Source organism: Numida meleagris, chromosome 6, assembly GCF_002078875.1.
Source record: "Numida meleagris isolate 19003 breed g44 Domestic line chromosome 6, NumMel1.0, whole genome shotgun sequence".
NCBI classification, from domain to species: domain Eukaryota; kingdom Metazoa; phylum Chordata; class Aves; order Galliformes; family Numididae; genus Numida; species Numida meleagris.
Genome location: NC_034414.1, coordinates 14,303,102 through 14,318,440, shown reverse-complemented (window position 1 = coordinate 14,318,440; position 15,339 = coordinate 14,303,102). Strand labels below are relative to the sequence as shown.

At 51.2% G+C, this 15,339-nt stretch overlaps 2 protein-coding genes across 2 annotated transcripts in view; both read right to left on the bottom strand.

Annotated features, from left to right (window-relative positions):
- Positions 1–675, bottom strand: part of IFITM10 (interferon induced transmembrane protein 10) — a 6,618-nt gene extending 5,943 nt beyond the window's left edge. Inside the window, 3 exon segments of the mRNA XM_021402480.1 lie at positions 98–196; positions 198–285; positions 650–675. Of these exon segments, the coding sequence (XP_021258155.1) occupies positions 98–196; positions 198–285; positions 650–675 (213 nt within the window).
- The window catches only part of CTSD (cathepsin D), a 13,578-nt gene continuing 2,469 nt past the window's right edge, over positions 4,231–15,339 (bottom strand). The window contains exons 3-9 of the mRNA XM_021402479.1: positions 15,063–15,186; positions 13,693–13,811; positions 10,421–10,620; positions 9,421–9,543; positions 8,426–8,570; positions 7,695–7,793; positions 4,231–7,122 (exon numbers count right to left, since the gene is read on the bottom strand). Of these exons, the coding sequence (XP_021258154.1) occupies positions 6,961–7,122; positions 7,695–7,793; positions 8,426–8,570; positions 9,421–9,543; positions 10,421–10,620; positions 13,693–13,811; positions 15,063–15,186 (972 nt within the window). The 3' untranslated portion in view covers positions 4,231–6,960. The remainder of the gene's footprint in view (positions 7,123–7,694; positions 7,794–8,425; positions 8,571–9,420; positions 9,544–10,420; positions 10,621–13,692; positions 13,812–15,062; positions 15,187–15,339) is intronic.

The window sequence follows — 15,339 nt, the reverse complement described above, 5'->3', positions numbered from 1 at the left end:
GGGCACGGGACCGCATCTCGGGGGGGGACAGCGGGGCGCGGGGGGAGATCACGGGGCGACGCGAGGAGAAAGTAACAAATCAAAGCGCAAAAAGCACTTGGGAAGAGCGGGGCGGGGTGGGGGGGGGAGTGCTGCGGGGAGAGTAGCCAGACCGCCGCGCTGCCCCCGCCCGCAGTCCTCCGTCCGTCCGTCCGTCCCTCCGTCTGTCCCTGTATCTGTCGGTCTGTCCGGGCTTTCTGCCGTCCGTCCCATCCCGGGATGGGGAGCGCGGGGGCCGCGGTCGGGCTGTGCCGGGCAGTGCGGGAGGCGGCTCAGTGCGGCACAGCGCTGCGTCCTCCCCGCTCCCCCCCGCTCGCTCCCGGCGTGGTTTTGTTATCATTGTTGTCATTATCATTATTATTGTTATTATTTCGCGGAGCCCTCCCCTCTGCGGGATTCCCGCCGGGGTTGCATTCCCCCCATCCCTTCCACCTGCCAGCAGCTCCCCCCTCCCTTTTGGAGAATATCGTGGCCGGAGAGGAGGAGGAAGAGGAGGAGGAGGAAGGGGAAGAGAGGATGAGGACAGGGGATGGGGAAAGGGGTGGGAAGAAGCAGCCCCCCCCCCTCCCTCGCCCCCCTCCGTAGCCGTGCGATTAGGAGAGCGGTGCACCTCTCGCTGCCCGTCCGTCCGTCCATCCGTCTCCTCGGAAGGCATCGGGAGGAGCGGCGGGGACACTACAGGGAGGGCTGCGGGAGCCGCAGCATATCCGGCTCAGCACTGCCTCTTCCTCGCTGCTGGAGCTGGGGAATCGGGGCGGGGGGGGACGACAGCGCCGGGGGGGGGCAGTCAGGGGGTGAGCAGTGCCCCGAATGTGCTTCTTGCGGGAGGGCTCAGCCCCACTGCCCTTCTCGTGCCTCCTTTAATGGGGAACAGCACACTGGGGGCAGCTGGCTGGCTCCCCCAGCCCCCGCATCACCCGCAGCGACCGTGGTGCTTTAGTCCCACGGACAGGGTAGAAAACCATGGGGTGAGGTGGGGCAAAAAGTGCCATTTGTGCTCCGGGGTGGAAGGAAAAGGGATAGTGCCCGTGGGCACTGAGCAGAGCTCATGGTGTTGGTGGCACGATGCAGGGTGCGTGGCTGCTCTAGGGGGGGACGGTGGGGATGCTATGAAGGATGAACGAGGCCAGGAGGACCCGGCCATGGCCGCTGGCACAGGATCACAAAAAGAGTCTCCAAGTGCCACGGGAGCTGTGTGGGAACCCAAATCTGAATGCTGCGGTGGCAGAGAGCAGCAGGGACAGGCAGGTCACTTGGGAGGACGCAGCGGTGGCGTGGGAACTGAGGACACACCGTGTCACCCTGCAGGCCAGCCCAGTGCAGGTGGCTTTGTGATGGCAGCTGCAGAAAGGCGGCAGAGAAAGCTCAGAGAAATCCTGCAGATGGGCCACTGAGGCTTGTGAAGAGGCTTGTAAAATAAAAGCTTACGCAGGCATTACCTGCAGCGGAAGGGAAATCCTCTTTAAGTGCTTTAAGCCTGCCCAAAATGTGCCGAGTTAAGGAACAATGACTGATTTGAACAGCTTTTTGCAGCCCGCAACTGCGCAGAGCATCCCTCCTCCAGGAGCAGCAATGCAACCCCTTGCAGGCAGGCTGCTGCCTGCCCTAGGACATGCCACTGCCCCATGGCTTGTTGGGTTGGGGGGGTCCTAAATTCCACAGTGCTGCCATGTGTGTTGGAACCAACTGGAAAGCCAACGCAATGGGCAGTCCGGCTTGGATCCTATAAATAAGCAGGGTTGCACAAAGTTTCTGACTGTGCCATTAATTCTCCTCCTAATAGTAACAAATTACAAGGTCCTGGGTATTGGCTAATCACTCAGAGTCCCAGAGTGAAAACTTAATCTTCTGCACAGTGAAAAATGATCCATGTGGGAACCATGTGGTCCCATAGAAAATCAGTGTCTTTAATAGTCACTTATGAACTGGGAAATAAGGCAAACAATGAAGGGGAAATATAAGGGGCCAACACGTTTTATTTGGTGTAACTAAGCCTACAGGGGACATCAAAGACCAACTTAGGTGGCTAAAGGACATGACACTGTCAGCATGGGTAACTATCAGCGTCTACCAGAAGGATGAGACAAAGGGCTTCCTGTTGCCTGTCTTCCCTGGAATCCCAAATTCCCTTCGTGGCTTTCCCCTGAGGCATCTGGGGATGGCACAGCTGGGGATGGGTACCAGCCCGGATGGGGCACAGCCCCACCTGTGTCTTGTGTCCTCCTGTGCCATTGGCTCCTCCACTCACAAACAGGTTTGCATCAGTCCAGGATGAGCCTGTTGTTTGTTTGTCTTGCAGAAGTTGCGTACTGCTCTCTTCCTAATGTCAGTAAGGGATAGAGGATGAGGAGGGGGAAGGAAATTGGAGAGGATGTGGAGGAGGCAGCAGGGTGGTGCTGGAAGCATAGCACCATCAGAATAGGGCACGTGCTAATGCAAAGGTGGGTTTAAAGACTGGGTTGGATGGGTCCCTGGGTAACCTGATCCAGTGGGTGGCAACCCTGTCCATGGCAGGAGGCTGGAATTGGATGGGCTTGGAGGTCCCTTTCAACCTAAGCCTGGTTGTATGGTAATAAAAATTTCTGCGCTATTTGTATACTCCTATTTTCTGTGGGTTTTTAAAAATCATATATGCTTGTGAGAGAGAGCCCTCTACCTCAAGGAGTACACAACAGGAATGTGCCTCCAACCCCAAAACAATTCCGTACCCATGTTGGAGATGCACGTGCTACAGCACAATGGAGTACTGTAAGACCCGTGAGAACTTCCACATCAAGTCCTACAGCAGCTTTCTGGGAGGCCATCAGCAGGACTCGACCCTGCCTCTCTTGACATAGAAAGACCACAGGCACCTTGGTCCTCACTCCTGTTCCCCCCTGGAAATTCCTTAATGGGCTGCTGAGCCTCGCAAGCACTGAAGCGGGCCACAGCTTGGAAAGGTGAATCCCATCTCCCCACTCTCCCTGCGTTTCTCTCTCCTGTCCTCTGGCTTTCAGTCTCCACTCCTTTTCCCCTCCCAAAGGAACCTAAAAATAAACAGATCAAAGAAAGAGCGGAAAAAGAAGTCACCAGTCCCAAACAACGTGCTTAGTCATTCGTGGTTATTAAAATAGTTTCTGAACGCAACAAATTGCTGCGCCAGCCAGAGCAGCACGCTACCTCCATAAACACGGGTCTGACTTCCCTCCCTGGGGGCTGGGGGGAAGCAGGCTTTTGGCAGCCCCGGAGGTAGCAGAGGAAGGATCAGACCAGGCACCCTGCTGTAGAGGGGCAGTGGGAGGAAAATATTTATCCTCTTTGCATTAGTGGAGACACCTTAATAAACAGCAAGCCATCAAATTGTCACGCAGATGGAGTTCTGCAGAGGTGGTGCAGTAAATGAGGAGTGATGCAAACCAGAGCACTTGTGTGTAAAATAACCCAGGGCTAAGTCCGGGCTGCTCATGTGTGGGGTGTGTTCTGCTCCCCATGGCAAAGCTCGGGAGGACAGCCTGGCTCTTGGCTGCCCCATCTCTTGGCCAAGATCAAGGTTGAGACTGTTCCTGCTGAGGCACTGTGTCTAACACAGTGTGATTAACGGCTCAGGCACTATCCTCACCGCAAAAACACCACCCATTTTATCAATGACATCTCCCCTTGGGCCAAACGGTTGGTTTTCATGATCCAGCCAACCCTTTTGGGTTATAGCCATCCCTTTAACACAGGAAAAGGGTTGATTGGGGTATTAGGGCATCTCAGGGGAACAGAAGCTCTGGACATGCCAATGAGGGAATCATTTAAGCGCTTTGCATGCTTAGATCTGCATTCAGAAAGTGGGATGGGAATTGGCTGCATCTGCCTTGCTTATGATGTTTTTTTCCGAAGCAGGGATTAGCTCTTATCTTGCACCTGGCACATGGGGCCTTCACTCTGCATCACCATCTTCAGTTTCTGTACAGCAGCGCAAGGACTAAAAGCCACTCAGCCAGGCAAGAGAAAGGGATTTCTGCTACATTCCAAAAAAAGAAAACACCCCATGGTCTTCATCACCAGATTCCGGGAATGTAAATTCCATGTCTTAGTGGGTTTTAAACTGGAATTAGAAACTGGAGTCTTGTTTTAGCCACTGTAGGACCACATCTCGTTCAAAGCCTTGCAAGAACTTGTCCTAGCTAGCCCAGTGACCAGAGCAACAAGCAGGTGAAACTGTCATTCCACTCTGCAGATGCTATTTTTAATACACGGAAACAGAGAAACCCAACAGCCTGCCAGCATGTTTCCTTAACCAAGAGAACCTGCTGAAACATGTATGAGTCCACACAAGTGAGCTACCAGTGATACTGAGCCCCCAGGTCTGGGAGACACCAGGCCCTCAATAGCTCAAACTGCTAATGGAAAGACCAGACTGACAGTTAAGGGGGAGGGGGAGGAAATACTGTATTTTCTTTTCAATTTTCTAGGATGAGACAGTAACTCCAACAGCAAATTAGATTTAAAAAAAAAGTCACGCAGTTAGAGTTTGATTTAAAAATGCAGATAAAAGAACAAGGGGAGGAGAACCATTTTGGTGAAGACCATGATTTGTATTGCAAATACAGTCACATCCAACTGCTCCTGCAGCCTATCCCACGATATGTCACTTGGGGCATGGTTCTGGGCCATGACACCAGCCCTGCGCTGGGTGACCACAGAGGCTATAAGGCATTGCATATCCACCAGAGCTGCTGTCTGATGGCCAGTTCTGCACAGTCTGCTGAAACCTGACATGGAACATTCAAAGCACACCGTCCCCTCCACGTTCCCCATATCAGCTCTGAAAGAAGAAAAGAAAAAAACGAACGCGTACTCAAGATGCCATCTCACTGTGCTGGGTAAATCCTGCTGGCTGCAGATGGTTTAGCAGGATTTCAAGATGTTCCGGGTACGTAATGCAAGAAGTGGGCTCTCTGGAAAGGTGCTGTTGATTCTGAAGTATCATTTTTTTTTCTCAATAACACACTGTTCTTATTCAGCAATGTATGTCCACAGGAACCCAGATCCAGGGTTGCAGGTCTATGAGCAGGCAGAAGCAATCTTTGGGAGTAGCAGATACATCACATCCAGGGTTACATGGGACAATGCACACATTAGAAATGTCCCTGCTGCCCACAAAAGACACCTCCATAGCATGAGTTATGGTTATAAAGCCAACTGGATCAGCTGCAGCAGGTAGAGACAGGCAACATCTGCAGGCTAGGTGCTCACCATCCACATCTGTCCTCTCACAGTTCACCTGTAGACTTCTTCCCTACCCATGCCCCAAAGCTCACGGTAGATTTACTGCTGGGATGATGCATACATAGCTCACATGCTATGTATGTGAATGATGATCTATTCACTCACCTGCTGGTGGTTCTCTTGCCACCCTCAGCTTTGTCCCTCACCTCTTTAACCTCAGGACCCTGATGCAAAGCACTGGGAAAACTATTTGACTGTGTTTCCCCTCTCAACATGGACCAGGAGCCTTGGGAAGCTCTTCTGATCTCTACTGAAAGCTTACTTTATCATCCTCCCAGTTAGTGTTGTCTCCTTGCTCACCCGGTGTACGCTTACTGATGCCAGCTCAATGAAACAAATGGCTCCACATGCCCAGATCTTGGATCTCCGGGGCAAAGATGTGGACCTATGAACGCAGCTTCAGCTACCACCTCTCCAAAACAAGAAAATGCTTTGCTTGGTCTACAGCACAGGAGGTAAATGGACACAGATCTCACTGATGTTAGTAACACGGGAACAACATGCCAGGTAGGGAAGATGTTAAGCTCTGGGCTTTGGGACTAGGTAGGGGGAAAAGGAGTGTAAATGCAAGCCCACAGCCTCTGTGGCACCCTCCTGCCTGGAAGTCTTGCTGCCTCTGCCAGTCGTCTCTTGAGTTTAGGGACATTCAAAATACTATGAGTAATGTTTCCTAAAGGTCTCATGATTTAAGCTTGTAGATCACTTAATTGCTTTGGGAAACATTACCCTCAACTCACTGACTCTGGATGAAGTTAGGAAGGAAAACCCAGGAGAAGCTCAACAAAACCCAAGAGAGCTTGGGTCTAGTGGCTTTGCTCAGCCTTCAGCACAAAGCTAGGCCTTCATGGACACAAAATCAAGTAACTTGTATTAAAACCTATTGTGACCCCCCCCCCCCCCCCTTTGTATTCTTACTTCCTGAGGAGTCCCACTGACTGGAACCCTCCTGCAAGTCCCTGCCCTACTAAGTCTGAGAGGCTCAGGCCAGGCGTGCTGACATCACACCTCCTGCTCTCACTAGTGCCTTCACAACACAAGACACACAAACAGAGCCCCTCAACTCTAATACTCAAATCCTGTGCATGCTACACAATCCCCTACTGCTTCAGCCCAAGACGTGCTCTCTGAGGACCAAGCCAGCACCAACTCATAGAGAAATGATCTAGCAATTGCTTCCTTACCCATCAGAGGAGTGATGGACTTTGACAAACCAGAAGTATCACCTGACTTCTCCATCCTTCTCCCCCAATGAAGAAGCCCCAGCACAGCTCCTCTGCAGGAGCAGAGCCAGCCAGCTGCCCCCCCCAGGGGCACTGGGGGGGAGGGGGGAGCATAGAGGGCTGGTTCAGCTTTGAGAGTAGGTCTTAAAAACAAATACTTGAAGATCTAACGGTAAGCAAGGGGCTACTCCAGCTGGTGTCATCAACTAGAATTATCCCAGCACCACCTACTCAGAAGGGGAAAAGTAGCTAGCAGGACACTAACAATGACTATTTTCCTTGTAACTTTAAGTCTAGCTGAATTCCTTTGTCTTGGTATTTTTTCCCCACTGACTGGGTTTCTAATCCTGATAATCTTTCTCTACAGCTTCTCTACAGCTCCTTTGTGTGTATGCAAGTGTTTGTGTGTAGCGGAGACAGTGAGGGGGAGGGGAGGGTCAGGCGCTTAGACACATTTGGCGAAACCAACAGAGTCGTTATCACGGTCAAAGACAGTGTAGTAGGGGCCAATGAAGACATCTCCCAGGATCCAGAGTGGGCCTCCTGGTGGTGGGACATCCAGGCCTGAAAACCCACTCAGGCAGATGGTCTCTCCTTGTGCAGAAACCTAGAGAAGAGCAAGAACTTCAGTCAAAGGTCCCCACCTCTCCTCAACCTTACAGACTTGCAGATAGTACCTGCCAACCCCCGCTGCACATCAGCCTCTCACAGCCCAGGATCTGCAGCTTGCAAGCGCTGCTATTAGTAAGAGCCACTGCTGAAACTCCTGAAACTCTGCACAAGGTGATATTTGTAAGCCAGACAACAGTCGCCCTTCATGTCAGACTGGAGGCCTCTTTTAAAAGGAGACTGGACTAACACTATCAGAACTCAACATAAAAGAGCAAAATGTTTGTAGAAAGCTCTGAACTGCCTACTCTTCCCTTCTCTCCCCTCCATGAGCAGGGAGCATCATGCATGAGGGCTTGCTCCTGTAGGACATGGAAGTTCCCCGGACCCAGCAGCCACTGCCACCACCACAATCTTTCACGCTTCTTCCTCCCACCATCAAGTGCCAGGGCCAGGCTTGCTTTTGCTGTTCTGGGATTTTTGGACTTCACTGCTTGGATCCAAATGAAAGAGACAAAATCAGGTCTTGGGAGAAAAGCATAGGGCTGTCAAATTCTGCCCTGGACGTACCTTGAAGACGTACTGCTCTCCAGTGAGCTGGTAAGGCTTCCCACCTAGCATGAGCGTGACAACAGGCAAAGACGTGATCTTATCGCAGGGGATCACATACTGAAAGGGAAGCAGCCAAGGCATTAGATGGCAGCTGCAAAGCCCTCGGGAAAGCACAGTCACCCACTTGGAATGGTCATGTCTTCCCCAGCCTCCCCAGTCGTTGCTCGTCTCAGGGAGCCAAAGCAGCCTGAGCTGGGGTAAGTGTGCTGCTACCACCCAGGGCACTGAACAGTGGGACCAAAGGACATTAGGGATGGTTTAGGTCTGCAGGAATGGAGCCAGAGGATGGCAAGTTCAGGTCCAACTCTGCTGAGCCCCTACAATCCCCATCCCTCCAGGATTTCAGGGAGGAAGACGACCTTGGGAGATTAAGTATGACGGTTAAACACTTGGCAGGGATGGGCTGTCATTTGCATTAAATGTATTTGTAATTAAAGTGCCTCTGGACTCTCATTAATGTGAATCCTTGGCCTCAGCTGCAACTCACATCCCTCTCTTCCACCTCCCAGAGATGAGTGGCAGAAGTGACCCAAAGTACCAAGCCCTTTGACCAGTCCCATCTCCATTCCAAGCACAAAAAGGTCCTTTCTGTGCTGGGGGCTTTTCCCAGAGCACAGACTGGGATCAGAGAGCAGGAGAACAGCATCTCTAGAAACATCTGTGTGCAATTATATCCAAAGTGGCCTCACCTGGCCTTTGATCAGTGGTTTTGCACCAATGGCAGTTTGCAGCTCCTTCACTTCCTTGGTGGGGCCAGTGATGAGAGAAGTGCCCGTGTCCACAATGGCCTCACAGCCCCCTTTGCAAAGAGTCAACCCATTGGCAACATCCACCCTAAGGAGAGATGCCCAGTGAGCAGACAGCCCTTACAGATGCCCCAGCAAGGGCTACAGAGAACTGAACTAAAGAGGAGACAACTGAGCCTGAGCATTATATAGACATGCAGGGAGGACTGCAAGAGACAGCCATGGAAGGTCTGGGGGAAGGATGGATGCTCAAACGCTAATGTAGCAGGGTTGTTTCTCTACCACGCACAGGCCCCCTGATTCCACGCAGTCCCTGCATGTCTGAAATTAAATGGGTGCCTTGGTGCATGACTGCATTTCTGCAGATACTCTAAACTGCTAAGCCTGCTGGTAGGGATTGACATGCCCACACTACTGCAAAAACTGAAGTGTTAGCCAGGTGCTAAGACATCTTTGGGGGTTGTAAGCAAGCGAAAGACTCATACATTAACAAGGCAGGGGAGAATTTGTTTGGCTTCCTCACCCACATTGAGTTTCACAGTGGTGCAGACAGATAAAACCTTCTAGCCTTGATCTCTGCACACTTTGCCAATGCAGCATGGCTTAGGGAAGGTGAGAACTAAAACCCTGCACCAGGGAGGGCAGCAGTCCTCAGAAAAGAGGCACACACTGATCACAGCCTGCTCCTCAGCTCCTATCACGTGGGGGAGCTCAGAATAGACAGCAGGGCTGGCCGGCAGCTCCCCTTCCCCCTGCCTCCAACAATGCGCACTGATTGCCGCACTGTGCCCTTCAGGCAAGGGCTGCCTTCCTGGGGCCGCATCCTGCTCATCCACAGCTGCCAGCCAGCAACTCAGTTTAACACACAGGAGGCTCTCAGCACTGCTCCAGGCGTGACAGAGGCAGGGCTGTCTGCACACGGGTGCAGTGGGACTTACGAGTCCATGTGGACCTGCCAGTAGGCTTTGCGCGTGACATTCACCCAGCTGAAGTCACCACTGTAGTATTTGGGGTCAGTCCCCCCCAGCAGCAGCTCACCTCCTGGCTGAGCTGTGGGATCTCTGCAAAGAAAGACAAAATCACCAACATCAGGGGTAAGGTGAGGAAAACCCCTCCGTGCATCCCCAAAACATACTGGGGAGTTTGGAGGTGAAGCACAGCATTAATAGCATTGGAGACGAACAACTGACATTGCCCTATAATATATCAATACAAAGACAAGTACTCTGAGATAGACCAGGGAAGGGGAAAATTGGAATATTTTCCAAATCATCCTGCAGAGTATCTGTGCCCAAATCCACTGCAGCCAATGGCCTCAGAGCTGGATCCTCAAGGTTACTGTCAGATAAAAGATCGCTGCCGAGCAGATGGGAAGAAATATGGTGATGGGGGAGGGACGGTGCTGGAACTGCCAGTAGTAGCACTCTCTGCTCTCCCCTCTCCAGATATACTCCTTTTTGAGTAGAAGTGGGTGCTTGGGGTGCCTTAGGGTTGGCAACAGCCGGCCAAGCCAGTAGATGGCTTTCCCAGAGTGGGAGGAAGGATCAGCCCCATCATCAGTTATTGTCATCAAGGTGACATAGGCACATGGCTTGTGGATATCAGCTGCAGGCTGGGGCTGTTTACCCTGTTAACAAGGGCTGCTCTATTTGCACATGATCTTGTGACTGCAACCCTCTTAATTTTTACTTCTTTCCTCTGGAAAGACCCTCTCTCTTCTTCAGAAGACAGGTAGCAGATCTACTCAGCTTTTTTTTTTTTTTTTAAGACTAGTAAAATGGCTGCATTTCTATTTCACTTCTCCTTACTTCATGCTAAGGAAGAGCAAAGTGTTTAGCCCTTCTGCTCCAGTGAGACATCCCTGTTGAGACCAACCCAGCAGTGCTAGGGCTTGTCCTGACAGTGAGATGTGGTGCCACCAAACCCAGCAGTACCTACCTGTTCAGGTAGAAGGAGAAGATATTTTTCTCAATCAGCTTCTGCTGCATGACATTATCAAAGAAAGGTGTGACCTTGTCCACAGAGATCCTTGGGAATGCCATGCCCAAGATGCCATCAAACTTGGCAGCAATGAAGGTGATGCCTGGCTGCTTCACAGCCTCCCCGAAGATCTGGTTCTTGATTTTCAAGTTACCAAGCTGTAGGTAGATGGGACAGAAGGAAAGAGTTTGTGAAAAGAGATTACTCACAGAACTAGGGTAGAAGTGGAATGTTGCTGAACACAGGCTGTAGAACGTCCCTCAACGCACCACCATGCTTTTGTCCTTGCATTTGTACATAACTGAAAACACACAACCTGGTGTCACCTTTCTTGGTGGGACAGCCCACTCTGGCTACCCAGTGGCACCTCAAGTCCCTGTGAAACCTGTCTTTGTTCCCAAAGATCTCGTGCTATACAATTCTTGACTCTAAACATGTAACTCCTATTCATGTCCCTCCTCCTGGGTGCTGCATACACACCCAGCTGGGACCACAAATTCTTCCCACCTCTGCCAAAGAGCCTTGCAATCACCCCAATACAAGAAATATTCTCAGGATATTGCTTCATGTCCAGAAGAGAGACCAGCTCACATAGATCTCTTGTGGCAGAGGAAGAGCCAGTAAGGAAAGCGAGGTTGGCACAGAAGTATTCATCAAAGTAAGGCAAATACAAAGGTCATTAGAAGGACCAGTATTCCCCACTGGAAAGTGGAAGTTGGACATAGCACAAGAGCAGATTCCCAGGAAGAAATGCAGAAGCTGCCCAGCTTCTGGCTCATCACAGACAGTTTGAGTGTCTGTGCTAGAGCTCTAGCAAACAGCCCTGTAGTAAACAAAGCTGGACTGCACAGCTCGGCCTCGCCCACCTGATGGCGGACAGCAATGGCAGATAATGATCCCTGTAAATGACAAACATCCCCTCAGGGTTAGACAGACTGTGACTGGGCAGGCGGTGCTGGCTTTAATGGTATCTACAGATCGGAAAGGGCAAGTCAGCCTTGCAAAAGCTAAAAGCCACACGGCAGGATGTGGGCCAGAACAGCTCACAGCAACACATCCGCTCGCAAGTTCTATAGCTTTCAAAAGCTGTTTCAAACAGCAATTGCCTTGCCTCTTGAAGAGAAAATGCACAGCAGGGCCACACTCCATGCAGGGCAGCTATCCAAAGCTGGTCCTGCAGCAGCTCAAAAAAAAAAAAAAGGATCAGTAAGGCTTCCACTGAAGGAAAACAGAACGATAAGATTGGGTTGGTTTGAATTCCTTCTCCAGCTCAAGGGGCTAATGACAACCTGGTGATGGGATCTCAGCAGACTCGTGGAGACCCTGCTCATCTATGCTTGATCCTCAGCAGGACTGAGACCCAAGTGCATCTTCAGCCAGATGGCAGACAGGGAGCACGGTGACACAGAGCATTGCTCCTCTATAGAAAGAGACTGCAGCTCAACACTCTCTCTTTTTAAAGAGAGAGCAGAGGGACTCTGGACCACCCACCAATCAGTGCCCTTCACTAGGATGTCAGTGCTACCACTCTTCTGGGGCTGCTTCCACCCATCTGGATGGCTGGAGCTGAGACAGTAATTCTGGAGGCTGTTTCAGAGAGTTTGTACTCCAAAGCCACAGACTGCAAGCTTGCCTATGGGAAGAAGCCACCAGTGGAAGCAGTGTGGTGCCTGAGCTGAAGGTCTCTGATCTCCCCTTGCTCTGTTGCACTGGAAGCATGGTGCTGCCCAGGAGCCATGCAAGAGATTCCTCTTGCTCCCACCCACACAGAAACTAAGCACTACCAGCTGTGCTGGTTGCCAACAGCCATCCTCACTCCCCTCAAACAAGCTCAGGCACAAAGTTCTTCCTCTGTGCTGCTGAGAAGCAGAGAGCTAATTAGCAAGCAGGCATTAGGGTGATAATTACAGAAAAAAGTTGCAATTTTCCTTCTGACTCACTTCAGCCCTGCATTAATCTGGAGAGTGCCTAAACCAGCCCACACTTTCACAGGACAATAAAGCTCGCTGTTTGCCTTGCTCCATGCCTGCAGGAGCTCCTTCCAGACTTCCCCACCCCAGCAACCCCAGCACTGCTGCCACACCACCAGCTCTGCAGCCAGCAGGGCCCAGGCAGACTGCTCTGCCTGCTCAGTAAACCAAGAAGCATGGGAAGGCTTGGATAGGTGGCTGTTTTCTCACTGAGTTTTTCTAAGCCTACTGAAGAACACAGTGAACTTGTCGTGAGACTGAAATGGTCCCACAGCCAGGTGGCAGAGGAAAAAAAAAAAACACCACAGGCTTAAGAGTAAGTGGCAGCCCCCACAGCTCCCACCCATTTTCCACATTCCCTGCTCTAAGGGTGAACTACAGAATGCTTACAACTTGCTTGCACAAAACTCCAGGCTCTTCTTTAGCTTGGATGCTTTTCTTTCAATTCTAATGAAATTAGTAGCCTAACACTTTTCAGCTCAAACTTAGAAAGCTAAGAAGCTCTGGATTTCTGTGCTTATTCACAATGCTTAGTCTCCCTCCCCTAAGCAAACACACACTCTTATCCCAGCAAGGACAGCCAGTAACCTGGGAGCACGTGTGCCACAAATCTCCAGCAGCTGGTACACTCAAGTGCATTTGTCCCAGAGAGGACCTGAAGTCCAAGAGTACACACCCTTTATAGGGCAAAGTGTTCAGCCTTTACTTGCTGGAAGGAAATCGAGACAAGAAACTATAAGCAGCCCAGCTACCTCCAGCCAGGCCATCAACACTGATGGGGAAACCCCCAAGATGTTTGAAGATGTGGGCACCACCCCACGTAGGAGAAGGATAAGGCTGGCTCCACAGTGGCAGTAGAGTCTATTTGCGTTCTGTGTGTCATCAGCTGCCCACACGAACACTTACTGCCATCAAGATGTCAGCCAGGAGCAAGGTGGACATCATCAGCCTACAGGGTGGTGCTGATGTATAGTTATGCTGTGGGTTTTCTCTTGACCCTGGAAAGAAGATGGCTGGAGCACATCTGCAGTGCACCACAAGCATGGCTCCTGCTCAGCTCTGCTTTCACTGACCCTCTGTTTAATCCCTTCCCCTGCCCACCTCAGGTGAGGTCACCTTCTCACTTCAAAGCACTTAGGAAGACGGCACTGAAGCATGCTTGATAGAAGTGGGACACTCCAGAAGCGAGACCTATTGAAATCAAACTGCTTCAAGCACTTTTCCCAAAAGTTGGCTGGGGGAAACTTGGCCACTACTTACTGTGACTGTGTCCTGGCTCAGGAATCCAGAGAGGCTCCCAGTTCCATAGTGGATGGCAAACTCGGTGCCGTTCTCCACGTAGGTGCTGGATTTGGACGCATCATACTTGTGGTGCAGCACTGCAAACAGGGAGGGGAAAAGGCACATATGAGCACTAATGTTCCTCCGCACCTCAAACAGGCTTCAGTCGCAAGAAAAATACACCTCAAAAATGCACCAGGAACATCTGCTCTGTTTGCCTTCTCAGTGTTAACCACAAAATAATTTCTGCTCCTCAACACCCAGCTCCACAGCACGCCTGGGGCACACAGACACTTGGTGCTACAAGGGCCAGCTTGAATGCAATGATAAGGTCTGGGGATCAGGTGGGGAGATCCAATTTGGCACTTGAATAGGATTTGGCCACAGTGCTTAAGAGCCTGGACTATACATGGCTGGCACGTCAGGGCACATTAGACAACGGGGAGGCAGATGTCCCTTGGATCTACAAGGCAAGTTGGAAACCTGTATGTCCATTTTTGCTTACACAGGTGGCAAAAAAGAGTATTGTTTTCCCACAGCCTAAGCTGTTTGTGTTATAGGGCTGTACAAGACAGGGCACAAGTTCAGATTCCCTCACTGCCCTTGACAGCCATTGGAGGTCACCTCTCACACTTGCTTCTGTTGGCCCCATGGGGTTTCCCGTGCCACTTCAGCAGCACAGATGGTGGTTTCTTTATGGCATTTCACCATATCTGGGTTTGAAACCTGCATTCGTGGAGGTTTATTGCATAGTAACATCACAGAGCAGAGGAAAAAAAAAAGATAAGAACATAATTCCTTAGATGTTCTCTTCACAGAGAAGAGTGACTACCTGGTTCATGTTAATTATAAAACCCATAAACATGTAGTCACATGCTCCGTGCAGTAATAAAACAGAAACTAGGACAGTTTATATCAGATCTGGCAAGAAGCTGCCTTTCTCCCCCCCCCTCCCCCCCCAGCATTGCGCAATGAAACAAGTCTATAATTTGGGGAGAAACCCAGCAACCTGGGGAAGCACTCATTGGTTCCCAGCCACTTCCCAGCAAGGCTACTCAGGAAGGCTTGGTTCATGCGTGGGCAACAGGGAGAAGCTTTAGGAGAGAGGGTGTGAACCAGAGGGGCAGGGAAGGCTTGGCACCACCCCAGACCTCTCCTCCCTCCCTCCAGGTGGATCAGCAGAGTCTATCAGCATCAACTACTCTGCTTTAGCCAAGTTGTCCTTTCAGCAGGAGAACATGATGATGACGCAAGCTAGGGGCTTCCAGTTCATGGCAGGGGCAGGATCAATTTGTTGGTCCCCGCAATGGGGCTGCACCATGCAGGGAAGGACAAGCTGTGACACTTACAACAGGCGATGTCCAGGAGGTGACAGTGCACTGACGGCACCCAGAGGTTGGAGGAGCCCGTGTCAAAGACCACAGTGAACTTCTGTGGGGGTGTCCCAATGCCAATCTCCCCATAATACTGGGCCTGCAAAAGAGAAAGGAGTCCTGTGAGCAGAGGTGCCCAGCGATAATGGAGCGCATCCCACAAAGCCACCCTGAGCTGGAGAGATAACTGCTGTGGTGGCATGGGTCGGGTACAAGGAACCCCTGTCTGGTATCCACACCCATGGGTGGAGGT